General features: G+C 42.4%; 3 protein-coding genes across 4 annotated transcripts; 2 read left to right on the top strand and 1 right to left on the bottom strand.

Moving 5' to 3' along the window:
- Positions 1-5,881: 5,881 nt before the first annotated feature.
- Positions 5,882-6,679, top strand: LOC127764184 (uncharacterized). Its single transcript, XM_052289025.1, has 2 exons — positions 5,882-6,128; positions 6,264-6,679. The coding sequence occupies exons 1-2, from the start codon at positions 5,882-5,884 to the stop codon at positions 6,677-6,679; spliced, it is 663 nt and encodes a 220-aa protein (XP_052144985.1).
- Positions 6,680-11,034: 4,355 nt separating this feature from the next.
- Positions 11,035-19,607, bottom strand: LOC127782809 (IAA-amino acid hydrolase ILR1-like 6). 2 transcript variants are annotated; one of them, XM_052310085.1, is made up of 3 exons: positions 19,299-19,607; positions 18,911-19,208; positions 11,035-11,537 (listed from the first exon to the last, which is right to left on the bottom strand). In XM_052310085.1, exons 1-2 carry the CDS (start codon positions 19,383-19,385, stop codon positions 18,918-18,920), a joined length of 378 nt encoding a protein of 125 aa, XP_052166045.1. In that variant the 5' UTR covers positions 19,386-19,607; the 3' UTR covers positions 11,035-11,537; positions 18,911-18,917. The 2 variants fall into 2 exon arrangements, with proteins under 2 accessions (XP_052166045.1, XP_052166038.1); XM_052310078.1 differs by having other exon boundaries at positions 11,046-11,483; positions 19,299-19,606.
- On the top strand, positions 12,504-15,621 carry LOC127782797 (uncharacterized). Its single transcript, XM_052310070.1, has 2 exons — positions 12,504-12,967; positions 13,855-15,621. The coding sequence occupies exons 1-2, from the start codon at positions 12,705-12,707 to the stop codon at positions 15,242-15,244; spliced, it is 1,653 nt and encodes a 550-aa protein (XP_052166030.1). The 5' UTR covers positions 12,504-12,704; the 3' UTR covers positions 15,245-15,621.

Raw genomic sequence — 19,607 nt, forward strand, 5'->3', positions numbered from 1 at the left:
TGGGGCGAGAGCGAGACGCGGCGCCGGGGGGGGGGGGGGGGGGGGCGGGGGGGGGGGACGGCGACGGAGGCGGAGGTCTGCGCGAAAATTTGTGAACGCGATACGGTGCTGTGGGTTTTCCCGTCTCGAGAAAATTGCATATGTACAAGTGTATAAAACTGGCTTCGCAAAATTACCATCATTTAAATAGGTTTCGCTAGAATATCATTCTCGCCTGAGTACACTTCACCACTTTGCCATTTTCATCATTTCTTTCATTTTAAGTTTATTTTATCTTCTTTGCATCTCTTTTTGACTGAAATACCCCTAGGTCAGCAAAATTGAAGCACTTCTCTCCCAACTTAAAATGGATCTGATCTGCAACGTACCGACCAAGTTTATAATTTAGCATATAAATAATCCTCCAACATTTAGCATATAATTTGAGAATTTATAGGCTAAATTATAAACTTGTTCCGTTGCAGATCAGATCATTGCACGTAAGTGCTTCAGCGTTGATGACTTAGGGGTATTTCAGTCCAAAAAGAGATGCAAAGATGATAAAATAAACTTAAAATGGAAGAAATAATGAAAATGGTAAAATGGCGAAGTGTACTCAGTTGAGGATGGTATTCTAGCGAAGCCCATTTAAGTGATGGTATTTTTGCGAAGCCAGTTTTATGCGATGGTACATATGCAATTTTCTCTCCCATCTCGCGTCTTGTGGGCTGGAAAACGGGAAATGCAAAGTACGTGTTCCAGGAGATAATACGATAAAGATCGTTAAATAGATTTTTTTACAAAACTACGAATAATAGTTTATCTATAAAATACTACGGATTTGAAGCTATGTGCCAAAACACTACGGAACTAATATTAAATTATCATAGAAATATACTTACTCCGTTTTACAATGTAAGTCATTTTAGCATTTTACACATTTATATTGATGTTCATGAATCTAGGTAGATATATATGTCTAGATTCACTAACATCAATATGAATATGGAAAATTCTAGAATGACTTACTTTTTTTTAACGGAGGAAGTATGTTTTAGAGTTTAAATCTTAAATAATGCTGTAATGTTAAGCTATAAATATTATAGTTTTGTGATTAAATTACGGCTAAAGATTTAGTTTCATGGTAATTTTGTTACAAATTTTGGAAAGTTAACTTTGTAAGTAAAACTCTTGAAATTTTAATTCACAGGCAAAAATGCAAGTGCATTGCAATAGGTGAAAACATTTTCGCAATTGATAAAAATTCTGCCAATTTAAACAACAAACCGAAACAAAACAAACAGAATAATAGTAAAACAAAGTCAAAAATCATATATAGCATTAAACCCGATTGCACTTGTTTCATGCGTCATCATGCGAAGGATCCCTTATGCACACGTTTTCATAGCCTCACAAATTGATCGGGTGACTATTCTATAAGTTGGCGCATGTTTTTTTTTCTATACACCATCGACCAAATATTAAAATTTTGATTATTCAAATTACTGGGATAAATAAAACAAGAAAAAGAGAAAAAATACATCAATTGGGGGAGGGGCACGCGGGACAGGGCCGCAGGATGGTGTGGGCCGGTTAGGTTGGGCTAGGAGGGGGAGGTTTGGGTTGGGAAGGGGTATATAATAGTTATTCTAATTCACGTTGAATTGGATACAATGACATGCAACCAACTAAAAAATCGACCAACTCAAAATTCGACTCAAACATGGATGATGTACCGAAAAATCGGCAGAAACATCTTCAATTTTTATAGAGTATTGTGAGAATAGAAAATAAGGAAAAGAAAAAAAAAGGAGATAAAAAAGACGTTGATCGAGGCAGCGACACACGGGACGAGGCGGCGAGATGGTGTGGGGCGGTTCGGTTGGGCTAGGAATGGCTATATATATAGTAGTTATTCTAATTCACGTCGAATCGGATACGAACGACATACAACCAACTCAAAATCTAACTCAAACACGGATGACGTTCCAAACTTTTGGCGAAAACATCTTCAATTTTTATATTTTTATTAATTATTAATTCATATGGTAGCTTTATACTAGCTCTATAGTTTTGTGATATATTGACTTAGATATGTGGTTTTATAATAATTTGGTCAAAATGTCAGTGGTTTTATGATACTTTGGTTAAAGTGTTTGTAGCTTTGCGAAATCTACTCAAGACAATTTTTATGATGATTTCATATAATTAATCAAACATTTCATCAATATAACATATCTATGTCGTTGCCTCAATTACCGCTTACCGGTTTACAACATTTTTTTAAAGATATCGTCACAACAATTAGACTATAACAATCTTTTCCTTCTATTTTATGATAAAATTCATAAATTAACGATTCGAATTATTTCTACTTATCATAGTTTCTATTACGAGTAGAGACCATCACTATATGGTAAGTGATACTATAAACAAAAGCTAATTGATATCTTCAATGAAATTTGAGTTAGAGCCCTGTCGGATGGCGAATAATTGATTAAAAGTCATAACACTTATAAGCGATAAAAATGTGGGTAAAATCTTTATACACGTGTCCTTATTGACTTAAAAAAGTCAATACTGAAAAATAAACTATGATGAAAATATTCTAAATTCATCTCCAAAATTATTTTTAAAATTTAAATTTTGATAGTGGTTGATTCTTTTTAGAGCAAATGATGAAGCCCTTCTTATATGTTTTGATATTGGCGAAGGTTGAGTTTGGATCAGCTTTTCAATCTGGTTACTTATGCTCTGCTCGGGGCTGATTAAATTGCTAAATATATGTTATTTGAAAAACTATTTGTATAAGAATTTATTTTAAAAATCAAATAAATAAAATTTTTTAATTCTGTTATTATAATACTCAATTAACTATATGCTAATTACTCTTTCTCATTTTTGTGCACCGCTGAAAAGCAAATCCATTAAGTTCTGTCGAACAGAGCCTAAGGCTGTGTTTGGAATCCTGGGTTCCCAACCCTCTCAATCGTATTTTGCGTGCACGCTTTTCAAACTACCAAACGGTGTGTTATTTGCAAAAAGTTTCTATACAAAAGTTACTTTAAAAAAATCATATTGATCCATTTTTTTAAAAAAAAATAGCTAATACTTAATTAGACCGCTATTGCATGCACTGTGCATGGTTGGGAACATATGATTCTAAACACAGCCTAAGTAACTTTAGCAAACAGGTGATGCTGAGTTCTGATACCGCTATTGCCTACTGATTTTTCTCGTGGGTTAACTAAACCAATTGCTAACGCAGCCTATAACCATCAGTAACTTGATCATATATTATGATAGTTGAATAACTTGAATTCACAGGTTATAATCATTGGCATATTTGTCTCATATAATAACGGGAATTACCCACTTTGCAATTTATGGACTGAAATGGACGGACGATCATACTGGGCTCACAGGCTTCAAACCTTTTGCTGCAAACGTCGATGGGCCATGAACTATGGCCCATGGGTCCGCACAAGACATGCATTAGAAGGTGGCCTAATAGGCCCAAAAGGGAGTAAAGAAGCCCATAAGGCTATGTCCTGTTTCCACTAGCTTTCCAGGCTTAGGAAGCCCATAACCAATCGTACCGCGAACCGATGGGCCTTCTTACTCGTGGGCCCACTCGCGCTATGGTGCCCAAAAGCTCATTATCTGGTGGAGGCCCAGGAGGCCACAGGAGGAGAAGTCCCAAATCTCTTCTTCCTTGGCTACCATTAAAGCTGTTGGCAGTTAGCACTCTACTCCACTAGTCACCCATTTTAGGCAGCATTTTTCAACTCTTCTGATCTTATCTATCTAATGGCTAGAATCACAAAGATAGAGTGACTTAACATATATCTAGGAATAGACAAATGTTTCTGATTGTGGGGACCAATCTTTATGATTTTCTAATTATTAGAATTATTTAATTTATTATGTTCAATAGGCCATGTCACTCTAGCTATATTGAGGAAATGGCCATTTGACTCGATACAATGTTGAGTGGACTAGACACATATATGTGTTGGTGATCCGTGTTTTGAAAAAGGTATACATGGCCGCATACAAGGAACGGTAACCTTATACCGCTTAATCCGCATAAGCGGTCGATTATACCATATAAATATCCGATTATGCCACATAAACGCTACAGGTAGGGTGTTCACATGAAACCACATATTGCTTTTCAAACCACTGGTAGTGATCAGCTATGGTTGTTGTGCTGGCAATCATAATGGTCCAGCTAAACTAGTATTTTGTATAGTATTAAATAAGTTCTGCATGTGACAAATATTGGTGATGTGGTATTTGTGGTGGAAAGTAAATTAAAGTGGTGAGATGACTTGTACTGTGGAGTCTCCCATGACATACGCATGAGCAAGCTTGAGGTTGAAGAAAGTCCTTTAATTTCCTTTGGACCAGCCCTTTGATAATCTGATTGCTTCTTGGCGATGGATTTTGAGGTAATCATGGATCACAGGATCATCAGTCAGACAAAAAATCAAAGTAGTTTTTTTATTTAGGACAAGTGGTTTCGTGCAGGCTTATGTTCTTTTTGTCCAGGCATCCCCCAAAAAAAAGAAAAAGAAAAAGAAATGTATAATGTTGCTATAGGTGAAAACCAAGAAATTAAGGGAGAGGATGAAGGGGACAGGGAAGAAAGGAATATAAAATTTGAGATATTGTTGAGGCATGTCAGTTATAGATAGATGATATATGTATTGGTGAGTTTGTTTTAAGTCTATTTTCATATATATCTTGGGTGGCTAGATCTTAGGAGAATAATTTGTGATTCGAATCATGATTCATTGTTCCCTACAAATTATAAAAAATGAAAAGAAATCAACATTTTTACGCCACGTGTTCATAGGCGCAAACATTGAGATAAACTATCAACATGTTCATAGGCTATATTATTACGTATAACGACAAAACCTGAACACCCTACTCCGCATTTAGACAATGCCATTAAATTTTAAAATCTTGCACGACGACACCACAATTAATTATCTCAATTTAGTATTTCTTTAATAGAGGCCCTTCGCCAATCATTAGCACTTATTTTCCCGCGCTACATGTTGTACGTACTCGGTTCTCACGTCATCATGATAGGGTAGCTACTAATTAATTGTTCCGTGCAAGTTGGAGTAACGCCTATAGAGATCTGGACAAATACAATATCCCGCTCAACGTAACGGCTATGTACGGACTAGGGTTTGTTGTCCGAATCTATATACGACAAACCATGCACGTAGCCTAATGAGTTTGCTCGTAGCCTAATGCATGGTGACTCTAGGTGTTGTCTTCTCGTGGCAATACTCTCAGAGATAAAAATGAAGCATATCAGTTCTAAACATAAACATGAATAGAGGAAATATTTGCACCATTTCTTTGGTGGAAAAACCAGACCTACATGCATGTCTATCCCCTAGGCATCCTTACTGGTGATTCTTGAAGGTAAATGAGGCATATTATCACTATCTCTTTATCCTACATAAACATTAACAAAATAAATAAAAATACTTGCATATGTCTAATGTCTATCTTTGGAAGCAGAATCCGATGTTTATCTCCAGGTCCATGGACAGGTGCAGAAACATGAGTGGAAGGTACCAAGATAGACGCCACTTGTCAGCCAAGGTGGTGGACGCCCGACGTGAAGCTGCCCTCCACCGTCGGATCGACGAGGAGGGATCCAACGGCTCAGGAGGCCGTGCCCTCGCGTATAAATAGGCCCCCGGGGGCCAGTGCCAAGAGCCATCCATCCCTTCTCACGCCGCACACACTGCGGCCCCTGCATCGCTAGCGTGAGCGAGAACGAGAACGAGAGACGCACGTAGTGGTAGCTTTTGCGAACGGTAGCGAGAGCGAGAGATCGCGTGGTTTTTTTTGATCGCTAGCTGTGTTAGCCATGGCGCCGGGTGCTGGGTCGTCGTCGTCGGCGAGGAGGGGCAGGCGCGTCGCCGCCGCCGAGCCGCCCCGCCGCGCGCTCAGGATGCGCGCGTCGTCGCCGATGTACTACACGTCCGACGACGAGGACTTGCCGGAGATTGTCCTGACGCCCCCGGCTCCGGCGCCGCCGCGCACCGGTACCCGCTCGCTGCGGATGCACGCGTCGCCGCCCGACTATGGGCGCCGCCGCACCAACCGACCCCGCCGTAAGAAAGAACGAACTCGATCGAATGCATGTTTCGGTTTCATTTCCGGTAGATCTGTGATTTGATGTGTCGTGCTTTGAGTTTTCTTGACGGAGATCTGATGTTTTAATTTGTTGTGTGTTTGTGTGTACGCAGGCGTGGCACGGACGAGGTCGCCGCCGGTGGTGCAGGAGGCGGAGAGGGAGCCGCCGGCACCGCAGCAGCCGGCGGCGGTGGTGGTGGAGCGCGTGTTTTACATGGTGGGTAGCCCGCCGGACGTCATCACGGCCACGGGGGAAGGGCCGGGGGGGCGCACGGTGGCGGGCTTCCGTTGCAGGAGGCTCACGTCCACGCGCACCCTCGTCGACGGCGAGGACGCCGCCGCCCGCGCCGCCGCCATCAGCGGCGCCCGCGCCCTGGTCATGTGCAGCTGCCACGGCGCGCCCTTCACCCACGCCGAGTTCCTGCTCCACGCCGGCGGCACCGACCTAGGCCGCAACGTCACCGGCTACCCGTGGCTTGGCGACGAGATGGAGCTGACTCCTCCCGGCGCCGGCGGTCCCCATCTGTAGGTTCGCCGCGGAGGTGGCCAGCCGTCGTCGTCGACGACGACGACGACCGCGGAGTGGCGTCTGCGGCGGCGCGCGGCGGAGGCGGCGGCGAGCAACGCATGGTCCGGGGAGAGCTTTGATCTGATGCAGTGTGTCCGTTTTCAATTCCAGTCTTCGCTCTTAGCTACTTGCAGTTGACTGCTGTCTCAGTCTGACTGTCAAGTTTATCTTTAATTTTCGCAAGTTTACTTTCATGTTTCTAAATTATCAGTTGTAATCGTCGATCGATGTAATAGCTCTAGATCTCCCGGATCAATAATATGAAAACTGCATCTTTGTTTTTTAAGAAAATTTTGAGTCTATTGTTATGATGATGAGCTCTCTCTCTCTATAGCCTATATGAATATCCATCGGACAGATCTAACTATCACGGTTGAAATGGAACTTCCAATCATAAGAGATCCCATAAACGGTATATACATAATTCACCGATGTGACCAAGAATGGAAAATACATAAAGTGCAGTTAAGAGAGAGAGAGAGAGAGTGAGTGAAACACAAATAATCCCGTCTGATGAGAAACAATGGAAACACAGAAATGAACGATTTTCGCATAGATGAGCACGTTCAAGAATGGCAAAACATTATTGCAATTAAGAGCCTACATCATAAAAAAGTTGCCACGCCACTGAAATACCGGAATACTACAACCCAATGATTTAAAATATTTACTGCCCGTCCCAAAAATGAGTGTTCTACACAAACCTAGACACACACACACTGTCCACATTCGTATACAAAAGTAAAATATTTTTGTACGAAGATAACACTATAGAAACATGAAAAAGTTGTCACATACATATTGCAGCCCCCTCAATACATCTACAAATACAACCAAGAGCATATCCAATATTATCTTTTAGGAGGGTTCTTCTTCTTCTTCTTCTTCTTCTTCTTCCTCCTCTAATCCCATACGCATTCGTTCGAAAAAAAAATCCTCTACTTTTTTTATTTATCTTCATCTCTAACAAGGTAGACGGATTGTGTCCCTAGCACTTACGTTGGATCCGCCTGACTACAAGTATTCTCGTAAAAAAGGCTAAGCAGTACTGTACAACTGTACAAGTATCGCCCATGTACGTAGTACAATACCGAGGCCAAATACGTACGCTTCTCACGCCTACCACCACACACGCCTGTATGGCTGTATCGCCAGGGCGTAAAACGTGAACGCCGTTGCATGCATCGTGCGCGGTGGGGTCCACGCGCGCCTGCCCCCTGCTTCCAGGTGGTGGGGCCCACGGATGCATGGTGACACGTGGCGGGTGTACACTCTCTTGGGCCTCGTGCGTGCCTACGTGTCCATGCAGATGTGGGCCCCATTACGTGTAGCCGCAGTCGCCGCGTGACTCGGTTGGAGATATCTCACGTCACGTGTGTTGCTCGATTCATTTCACACATCGTCAGTGTTTGGTTGTTCATGTAGTTGACGCAAACGCAACAAACTGTTAATTTACAGGTTATAGCGGCTAGGTAGCTGGAGTAATATTAACACGGTGTTTTAATTATTTTTGGCGATGCAAACAGCTAACTACACACTCTTGGATGAATGTGGTTTATGTGAATTAATTCAGCCTGACCTCTGCAAATTAAATAGCCAAATATGCGAGCGTTCAAAATTCAAAATCATGAGAGGTAGTATATGAATGAACTGAATTGATTGTTGTTTGTTTGTTTGTTTGTATATACGTACGTTGCGTACGTAGCGCTAGCCTTGCAGATACGATGATGTAAAAAGCAGGCATAATCGATGCACGCATGGAGTCTATGCTAGTCTGTGCAGATACATGGGATTTCTGGTGGGTATAGCTAATTCTATCCCAGCGAGTCAATGCTGTTCCTTTTTTTAAAGGTAACCGATGCGTGTACTAGCTGGATGTCATTTGGATTTACGCATATGAATATTTGAAGCCCCCACCATTTTGTTTAAAAAGACCTACAAGGAGAATATAAACTTTGAATAAAAAGTCCACTATAATATTATTATATTACGAAACTACGAAATAGCTAAAGGCTCACTCAACGATGATCGAGATGAGTATGACGTTGGTTATAGTATACAACATGCAAGCATAAAGAGGGTGGGAGGGGGGGAGGGTGCTAGGCTGGTAAAAGGCTCAACATGTTAGCCTATAAAACTGAAGAGTTTGACTTAAAATGGGATGCGCTGAATTTTTTATTTGTTTTTTACATAGAAAAACAAGGGCTACGTAGGGTTGTGAAAAAACCCATGCGTTTTGACATAGGTGGTGCTAAAAAAAAATAGCATTGGGTCACTCTTCACATACCATGGTGCAAATGCCTAACTGTAAGAGTGATTTATTAGTTCTAAGCATATTTAGTAGTTTAATTAGCAAAAATCATTGGTGTCATCTGACACCAGTAACTATATAGTGGATCCGCCCTGTTTTGAATCCATTACCACCCGTGACCATGGGAGCCTACACTAAAAAATATATATTATTTTACCCATTAATTATCTAAATGTAAAATACACAATGGAAATGTAAAATACACAATGGGATGTAAACAGTGAATAGAGAGTACAACAAATAGGGAAGAATTTGTTAGGGATACCAATACATGGTCTAAGAAAAATATTACAATGTACGGATGCATTCACCATTGAATGCATTTGATTTTGTGCCCTTCAATCTCCGTAACGGTGCTTTCTTTGAGAAATACATATATGGAACACAGATGAAAAACACAGAGTAGGGATTATATATAAAGTGGTGGAATTGAATATACCATAACAGTTGATGATTGAAAGAGAGGGAGGATGCTAGGATATATGGTCACGCACGTAATATTCTGGAGAGGGAACTTTTGGAGAAAGTGAAAGGTCGATAACACTCCATACCCGGTGTTTCGAAATATATGGAGGTGTGTCCAATTTAAAATCCCTCGGGTTTTAACACAGTCTTTCTAAATTTTCCGAAGTCCAATTTCAAATCCAAGCACTCAAGTCTGCCACAACCCAGGATGAAAGCTTTAAGCTCAGACTATAGAGTAACTTAACATTTTTCTTACAAAGAGACCACTCTCTCCCCCCTTCTCCTATTTCTATTATCGGGAATGTCATTTAGCATGTGTCTTTCTCCTTTTGTTGTCCAGGATGCATATGCTACCATTGTTGCTGGGGAGTCTACCAGAGCACAGATGGGATGGCTTCTGTTGCTTTGTAGCGCATACTCCTAATATTAGACTTAATTTGAGACATTTGCTTTTGATCCTGAACTATAATATATGAAAGATGAATTTTACTATAAGACACTAAAAGTTATATAATTTGCTGATGGATATCGATTGTAAAAACGTGTTACGACCGGATGGAGAAAATGGTAATTTATTGGGAGAAATTTCTGGTCTAATTGTTGAGAGAAATTTTTACCCCTTTAAAAATGAGTAGTACTGATGGTATTGCATCATCCCCACCAACTCCCTATTTTTTAAGAGGAAAATAACGTGGGACTAGAGGACCCATATGTCAATCACCCCCACAACTCTCTACTTGTTGTGAGAAGAAAACGAAGGACAGTGTGGGACCAAAGGGACTACACATAAGTAACTTAAAAATGGAGTAGTGATGGTGGTAATTATATAACCACCCACACCACTAACTCCATAGTTTTTTAGACGAAAAAAAGATAGGTGTGGGCTAAAGGGCTCACATGTCAATCACCGCCACCAACTCTCTACTTTTTGTGAGAATGAAAGAAAAATAATGTTGGATCGAGTCTACATGCCAGTAACAAAGATATGTAGATGATATATGCGAGAAAAGAGAGAGAGAGAGAGAGAGAGAGAGGCAATAACAGGCAAATGATATCTTTGTTTAAAATTTCGTTGCAACGCACGAGCTTCTTTAGACATACAAGAATGTTTCTTGGGCCACAAGCATGCATGATTGCAGCTAGGATGGAAATTTTAAAATCATGTAACTCTCAATCCACCTCTATTACTAGCATACATCGTATTATATCTTTACCCAGTCTTAACTTAGAAACTTGCGGTCCCAGGGGCATTTTTTTAAGAATTTTTCTTTTCAATTGGATTGAAAAATGTCCTCCGTCATATTACAATTTTTAAAGTGTCTTACACATTTTTGTTATGACATTTATCATTAAATTACTATGTTTATATGTCTTACAGCTGTGAGACATTTTTTTAATGACACCTATCAACAAATTACATTAACATTAAAAGTTTCCTAGCAAAATGTGCTATTGTTAAAAACTTAAAATGCATTATTGCAATATCATGCATATATAGATATAGGCTAGCTAGCTGTGCTCAACGGCTTGGAGAGATTTAATCACGTACTTTACCCAAATCATTTCTCATCATGATTACATCTTTGTCATCTTGCAACTAATTAATTAGTAATCAACACTGTCACGTACAAATCGTCGTCCTTGAGCGAGTGATCGAGCAGCAAGAGTAGATAGGCGCGTACATACAAAGTACAAGTTCCTTTCTAGCCAAGCAGCAATAGTACTGCCAGTGATATTAATTAGGAGTAAAAGATTAGCACAACATGTCGATCGCCTGCACGTTGTATTACTGCAATTTAATCCCCTGTTCTTGATACAACATCGTACTAAGTACAGCATTAGCAATATATGTTTTCAGGACACGTACTATATAGTGGGACGAAGCCGTTTCGGTCTCTTTGTATCCATCTTAATTTACCATTACGACGTAAGTACGCACTTCGCTGCAGTAGTTGTCAACTTCTGTCCAATCCACAATCCACTGCATCCCTGCATTCCCCAGCTAAATTCATCAGGAGAACATATCTTATGCACAAATTTACCCTGCACAACAACTAACAAATATCACAAAAAAAATTCTTTAAAAAGTTAAACATATACTTTTAATGATATTACACATATATGTGAAATGTCATGGTCTAATTCATTAGATTTTTTTTACTTTTTTTGTTACGGCTAAAATATAAAGAATTTAAATATAACACTTTGTATATATGTGCAATACTATTAAAAGTACATATAGGATTTTTTTAAATTTTTTTCGTGATATGTGCTACTCCCTCCGTCCTATAATATAAGAGATTTTGAGTTTTTACTTACAATGTGTGACCACTCGTCTTATTAAAAAAATTGTGCAAATATAAAAAACGAAAAGATGTGCTTAAAGTACTTTAGATAATAAAGTAAGTCACAAAGAAAATAAATAATAATTCTAAAATTTTTTGAATAAGACAAGTGGTCAAATAGTATAAGAAAAAACTCAAAATCTCTTATATTATGGGACGGAGGGAGTAGTTGTTATGCACGGAAAACTTGTGTGTATAGTGTATGTTACCATTGATCCCAACTATTTTTACCATGTTTCTTAATTACGCGTCACAGTATTCAGATGAAGCGTATATCGAAGACATACGCCTTCGTACGGCGAAGACGTATCACCCATTGGGGCGCACGTAGGAGATCGGGCCCCACCTGTCATCGTCACGCGCCGTTAAAACTTGTCGGTGCGCGCAGCGAAAAGGCACCCTACCCCCTACCCCCCACCCGAAAACCGCAGCCCCCCCGCCCCGCTAAAAATTATTCTACCTTTACCACTTACCACACCCTCACCAAACCCACCCACTTACACGTGGGACCCAGACAAGGTGGGCCCCACACGTCATTGACTCGTTAGCCGGTGGTGCCGAGTTCGCCTCGCCGCGCCGCGCCGCGCCGCGCGCCCCCGCCGCTCGCGTGGTCAGCTTTAATACGAACCCCCCCACCACCACCCTCGCTTCGCTCGCTTCACTCTCGTCGGCTTCGCTGAGCTGTGCGAGGAATCCAAACGAGAGAGAAAAGGAAAAAAAAAACAAAACAGCACAAGCAGTTGAAGAACACGGCAGCGGCGGCGGCGGCGACGACCACCGCTGCCGGGGAATGCGGAGGGGTGGGGTGGTGGTGGTGGTGGTGGTGGTGGTGGTGCGGGAGTAGCTGCTGGGATCGGAGGGAGAGATGGGGGTGTGGAGGGAGGGGGCGGGGTGGTGCTTCTGCTCGGGTGGGGGAGGGGGGAGGTCGGAGAGGGTCAAGGCGGCGATCTTCTCGGCGAAGGCGGCGGCGCTGGCGGCCGTCGGCGGGGGGCACGGCGGGGCCGGCGTCCTGATCCACCGCAACCTGCTGCTCACCACGCACGGCAACCTCCCGTCCGCCGCCGCCGCCGAGGACGCCGAGGCGCTGCTCGGCCACGCCCGCCTCGCCGCCCGCCTCGTTCCACACAGGTGAGCTCCCGCCGCTGCGAGATTTGGGATTAATTTGGTTGTGCTTTCTCCTCTTCCACCAGCCGCTGCGATTATTACAGAATGATTAGGTTAATTGAGATCTGCCTTGCTCTGCTCTGCTCGCGTCGCGGGCGGCAAGCGTGGCCACCGCCGCTGCTCGAGCGGGGCCCACGCGTCGGCGTTGCGCGGATTTGTCGGCGGTGGTGGGATGGTAGAGCTGTTCAGGGCCAGTGATGATTAGCCCCACAATGCAGATGATTAGGAGAGGGAATTGCTAGTCAATTGTGGGTGCTTAATTTGTGCTTGGTAGTTGGAGACTTTGTGGGAGATCGTCCTTGTGATCTTGAACAAGTGATAATGATGATGCTCACAAGCTGGATACTGCAGTGGGGGGTGCTTTGTACAGTTGGATAGTACTAATATTTTTTTGTGTTAAAAGTGCTATTGGTATTTGGAGTAGGTAGGAAGCGCACACCTTCAATACTTGGTTGTCAGCAGATAGAATAATCACAAGAATTACTGTGGTTCTGGGTAATTGTGTTTCTTTTCTTCGGTGGGAAGTTCATGAGGGACATCCAGGGAAAGTTGTGACACCCACAAGCAATAAGTGGCTCATGATAAAAAGCAGCAAAATTAGCTCAAGAAAGGTTCAAAGTATCTTGTTTTTCATTTTATGCCAGGTGATCAGGTCAGGCTAGGTGAACTTTGTTGCTTTGTCAAAAACATTTTTCCTATGTAAGTACTACTACGGTACTACCTCATGATTGTTGCATACATGCATGTTTTTTTTTTTGGGATAAAATTGTCACTGCGTTCTTATGTTGCTGTTTCCAGTTATATATATATCCTTACTTAGATTCTTTCTAAAACTTTATTTATCTGTGCAGATTCTTCATTACCAGCTCAATTCTTGACCTTACAATAGTCGGCCTTGATCCTGCGGAGAATGAGACAACCTTGCAGGCTCAGCAACCTCACTACTTGAAAACATGCTGCAAACCAAGCCTAGATCATGGAAGTGTTGTTTACCTTCTGGGTCACACAGGAAAGAAGGAACTTGTGATTGGGGAGGGGAAGGTAGTGATTGGCACAGATAACCTCTTAAAGCTCTCCACGGATGGGGTGACATGGTGCCCTGGCTCTGCTGGTTTTGATGCCCAAGGGAATTTAGCCTTCATGATCTGTGACCCCATGAAGTTGGCTTCCTCCCCCACCACAAGGTCATCTTCTACATCCTCATCTTCATCACATTCATCAAAGAAAGATCACCCAATGCAATTTGGTGTCCCCATATCTGTAGTTTGCGATTGGCTCTATCAGCACTGGCAGGGCAACTTGGATGAAGTTAGCAAGCCAAAGCTGCCCCTTGTTAGATTGATGTCCAGCAGAAGTGATCATTCAAGCACCTCCTTCACTCGTCGCCATGTGTTCAAGCCTGCAGATGATGAGAACGACGATACATCGGTTTCTTCACAAGTAACTTCGAAGCCTAAACATCAGCAGGCGTCAGGAAACTCGGCCAATGCAAGGATATCACATGATGCGAACCCTCTGGTTGATCTGCGTGCAAACAATGAGCAAGGGGTTTCTACTCCAGAGATATATGAATCACCCCGACAAAGTTCTTGCCAAGGCCAGAAAGATGCTGGTTCAGTTCAACTTCTGGATATCAACTTCCCACCTAGTGCTCCCAAGACCATCTTTCTACCGCTGCCCCTGAAGCAAATGCTTTCTGATGAGAACAACGCAGATACGTCCAAGCCTAGAAACCAATCCAGAGACAATGGCTTTCCATCGGGGATAATATGGCACCGTAATTGTGAGGCTCTTTCAAGGGATCCTCCAGTAGCTCCTCTGCAGGATGATTGCAGCAGTGAAGGGCAGTCGAGCTCGTCACCTGTTGAGCTACTGGAGTATCGAAATGAAGACCACTTCAGTAGCGAGGAGGAAACAATGTACTCAGCGGAAACCATGGAGAGCAGGAACATTCCAAGCCCCAGGGAGAAGCACGTCGGGAGGAGCCAGAGTTGTGTAACCTACAGGAGGTGGAGCTCTCCAAGGATGTCGACAATACAGAACGGAACCTTAAGAAAGCAGCACACCCTGGTCCCTGTGCGCAAGAGTCACTCGCAGAACACGAGTCTGCCACAAAGGAGTCATGACTACCTGAGCCCAACAGTATCCTCGGCTATGAAGAAGAGAAACTCAATGGAACAGCAACTGCCCACGAAGCCCCGGCGGAGCATTGCTCAAACTTCTCCAAAATGGATGTTCTGATGAATTGATGGTTGTCTTCTTTGGTTTCCTGGTGGAATGTTAGTGCAGCATCAGCAAAGCATGCCGATTTTTGGTGGAAATTTGCTGCTCTCATGTTTTTTTCCTCTGTAAGTTGATGCTCGCTTCCTTAGTTCTCTCTCTACGGCATTGTGTGTGTGTGCGTGTGCAGAATGACTTGGATAAATAAAAGGAAAAAAAAGAAAGAAGAAAGAAAAGAGAAGTCCAACATAGAAGGTTTACAGATCAAATGTGTTCGAGGCATCAAGCCTGAGCTGTTTGCAAAGTGATGTATTTTGTTTGTAGGCTGTCTGGATGTAAATTGCTATAGCTTTGTACTGTAGTCTTGAGTTCACCAATTAAACTGAACATTCCCATGATTATCAATTCCTTTTTGGCCGAAACATGCTGCTTCTATAGTTTGTTACTTTCTAAGGCATCGATGCTTATGTCCATTTTGCTTGCTGTTACGTTTAGGCATAAATTGTTTCTCCTAATTAATATATTGCAGCAGGAAAAGAAAAAACTAAGGTCCACAGATACAAAATGGTAACGCTCTAGCACGTTATCCTCGTGTGATCAGAATGATACTGAGGCTTAAAGAGCATGCCTTATTTTTCTTTTCTTTTCTTTTTCAAATTTTGCACAAAATAATGGCAAATTGGCAAGGCAAACGGTTTTCTGTGCTGCTATGCAAACGGATAGTCAACTCATTTTCTGCAGTGTTCAGTTCATCACTGACAGCCTGCCTCACCAACTTGTTCTCACAAAAGTAGGAGTACGTGCATTTGGATATTTCGATTGGATTTTTCTGAAGCATCCTGTCTCTGAAACGCCTGGCTCAAGGAGTTTGGCAGGGGGCGGTCAGGCACCATTGGCAGCCTGATGCTGCTTCTCATTCCGATTACGATGACCAAGCCAGGGAATCAGGCCACATACTGTTCTCTACTTAAGATTTTGATATTTATATATGTTTAGTTAAACAACTCAGGGGGTGTTTGGGAGAGAGCCCCCTCTCTCAAAACCATAAGTCTGGGACTTATGGTTTTGAGAGAGGCCCCTCTCTCCCAAACACTTAGAGACTTATGGTTTTGAGAGAGGGGGCTCTCTCCCAAACACCCCTTCATTTCCCAGAATATGTGTGCGCAGACTTAATAATCTCAAACAATATCGAATTCAGATTAATTTCAAATTCAAACATGGAATGCTGAAAGCACAGAAGATCAAAGTCAACTTGACCGTTGAATCCAACTAAGAGCAAGTTTAATAGTATAGCCAACTCTTAGCTCCAAATCATATATAATCAATTTAATAGCTAATTCATATAATAGTTACTTACTACACTATTAATACTTGATCCCACTACAGCTGGCTATAAATCTGTAGCCCGTTACTTTTCTCTCGTCTCTTTTATCTTTTTAGAATATGTTTATAGCTGATTTATAGTCCGTGTACCTGCTCTAAGCAAGCATCGACATGGTTTTGCTAAATTTTCTTGGTTTTGATGCCTTTCTGGCTCTCTGGTCGCTGCACATGGACTCGTGGAGACGTCATCGCCACTCTGTCCCACAAGATACAAGGGGGAAGAAACACAGATTGCTTAACAATTCGCATCAATTATGCTTCTTGTTTCACATTCTCGCCGTCGACGGGTGTTTCTAAGGGCCCATATCACATTTTGATCAATTATGCATCTCAAGTTCTTAACATGTGATACAGTTTAACATAATACCTTTTGTTTACACAAAGAAAGTAACTGAGACAAAGGCACACACTAGTCACTACCATCAAATATAAGTTTTGGTCACTCAGCGTTACAGTAGTACTAGTTCCAAGCAATAATGAAAAGTAGATAGATTCAGGCTGAGAAATAGAAGGATGAGGCATAAGCAAGAAGGAATTCAAGCTGGGATATCGGCATACTCACCATTGGAATTTGCTTTTCCCAGTTTCATGGACGTGCAAGCACAAACTAGTTGCAGTTATGCAGTATAAAGTCAAAAGTCACTTCACAATCATGGCCAAACTTCCATTATTCTCTTTAGAACTAGACTATTCCGTAGTATGCAGGATAGGCAACAGTGAGAGTGCAGGTATGATGGATGTAATAGGATGCAAGTTCAAGGACTCCTATTAGTTAAGCATCACCTATGAACAGCACAAGCCAAGTAAAGTTTTTTTTGTTCTGCTTGCTCGTATCGTAGATTGCTACCTTTAGTTACATGTAACTCAAATGGCCCATAGTCCTCAAAATCCCATGAAAATTGGGCGAACACAAATTTTTGGGCCTCTGTAACAATACAAACAATGTTTGCCACAACAACAATACAAGCAAAACCAGAATCAGACAGTGTCTTCGAAATATCTTCATTGTTCAGGTAAACAAAATAGTATGCTTAGCTAGCTTAGGAACACGGCCTGACTATGATGTGTGTGTGGTGTTATCTTTTACTTGCCCGCAAGTAGAAATTCAATGTGCAAAGGAAAACTACAACTAAGCTAATCAAATAGTGTGAAGCAGCTGGCAGAAGGTATAAAGCTGAATGGATAACTTGATGAATATTCATAGTTACCCATGTTAAAAATCACACGAAACCAGTATAATGTTATTTTTATGAATCAGGAAAGATGGAATAACTAAAGGAAGTGGAGGTTTCCTTAAAAGTTTAGACCAGCCAATATGTTCAGTTGCAGGAAAAGATATACTTCTAAGTTCCAAACCAGCAAAATAAAATCCCAAGTCATTAAGTCAAGCCTAGGATCCAGTGAAACATGTAAAGGGTCAAACAAGGCACGATGCCACTTAACAAATCACCAAGCAACATATCTTATGACCAGGGTAAGAGTCAAGCTCATACAGTAGTGGATCAATCAGACATATAAAAAAAACACTTCAATACTTACATGTATTTACAAGAGGTCAGCATGAAAGAACATAGCTTCATCAATATGCTAACTGGTCCAAATCGAGCAAAGTGGTAAACAAAACATTGGTTTTCAGAGCCAGCAGAAAATTATATTGACGAGGAAAATTACTTTCATAGTCCATCATTTTTTCCTGTAAAAAGCATACAAGCCTACTTTGCTTTCAATGAAAAGCAGGATCGTGAGAAAACATATAAGAAAAGAAAAGGTATATAGAAGATCATTCATTAACTTTGGTAATTTCAAAAATTTGATGGTCAATTATGACTTTCACATTCGACGACAAGTGATTGAGACTGGAGAGATACCATCCACCAAAAGGCATTGGATCTCAGCACTAAAAAAGACTAGCTGCGATAAAAGTCTTAACCACACATCCATATGAGAAAATCTAGGTAAAAAAAAAAAAAACACGAGCAGAGGATAGAGACGCCGCAACAAAACCCCAATACCAATCTCCAAATCACCCATTTTTTTCCTTAACCAATTTCATTGTAGCAACTACACCAATACACCATATAACAATGATCACAAGAAGAAAATAGCTAGAAACAGTAACAATTGTCACTTAAACTAAGCATTAGCGGGGGAGACATATATCCCTTTTCTCCTACCCCCACTCTCTCACTCTCTACTACTTTCGCTATCACTCGCAATATTTAAATGATACTCCTCTATCTTCAAATTCTCATCACTCTCAACAAATTCATCGCAAGAAGCCAAGAAGCAGATGATGAGGAGCACCTTTTTCTTAGAGGTTGCAGCCGAGGCAGTCGCAGGACTTGGGGGTGAAGGAGCAGAAGCCGAAGGGGCGGTTGGGGATGTTGCAGTTGATGGCGTAGCAGCACGGGGAGAGGATGCATCCGCCGCCCCTGGATCCTCCGCCTCCGCCTCCGCCGCCGCAGCAGGTGCATGGCGCGCAGAGCTGGAAGCTCCCCAGCCTCCGCCGCGTCTCGTTGAGCACCATCGCGCTGAACCCCCCGCCCCCCTCCACCACCGGCACCATCCGCGCCACCTCCACCTCCTCCCCCGCGCCGCCGACCTGCACCACCACGACGACGACGAATCACAACTCGGAATAACAAAGCCGCTCGCCCCCCACCACGGTCTGGGTGGAGGAAACGGGGCTTACCTGTGAGGTGGCGCTGCAATTGGAGGCGGCGAGGAGGAAGAGGAGGAGGAAGAGGAAGGTGGACGGCGGCGCGGTGGGGGTGAGCATTGCTGGCTGGCTGCTGATGCCCGCGTCGCTCCCTCTGCTTGCTAGGGTTTGGGAGGAGGGTGGGATGGATTGCGATGGAGTTGAGGTGGGAGATTTGGAGGAGGAGGAGGATCGAGAGAGGGAAACGGGGAAACGGTGGAGTGGAGTGGAGTGAAGTGAGAGAGTGTGTGTCTTTCGAGGAAAGGAAAAGGAGAGGAGACGACTTGGACGGAAACGAGATTT

The sequence above is a fragment of the Oryza glaberrima genome, chromosome 1 (assembly GCF_000147395.1).
Source record: "Oryza glaberrima chromosome 1, OglaRS2, whole genome shotgun sequence".
NCBI lineage: Eukaryota > Viridiplantae > Streptophyta > Magnoliopsida > Poales > Poaceae > Oryza > Oryza glaberrima.

What these genes read in the sequence shown, in the direction of transcription:
- LOC127764184 (XM_052289025.1), top strand. Translation starts at nt 5,882, where the DNA reads ATGGCGCCGGGTGCTGGGTCGTCGTCGTCGGCGAGGAGGGGCAGGCGC. An exon ending in CCGCACCAACCGACCCCGCC is followed by an intron (nt 6,129 to 6,263) that starts GTAAGAAAGAAC and finishes GTGTGTACGCAG; the next exon opens with GCGTGGCACGGACGAGGTCG.
- LOC127782797 (XM_052310070.1), top strand. Translation starts at nt 12,705, where the DNA reads ATGGGGGTGTGGAGGGAGGGGGCGGGGTGGTGCTTCTGCTCGGGTGGG. An exon ending in GCCCGCCTCGTTCCACACAG is followed by an intron (nt 12,968 to 13,854) that starts GTGAGCTCCCGC and finishes TTATCTGTGCAG; the next exon opens with ATTCTTCATTACCAGCTCAA.
- LOC127782809 (XM_052310085.1), bottom strand. Translation starts at nt 19,385, where the DNA reads ATGCTCACCCCCACCGCGCCGCCGTCCACCTTCCTCTTCCTCCTCCTC. An exon ending in ATTGCAGCGCCACCTCACAG is followed by an intron (nt 19,209 to 19,298) that starts GTAAGCCCCGTT and finishes GTGGTGGTGCAG; the next exon opens with GTCGGCGGCGCGGGGGAGGA.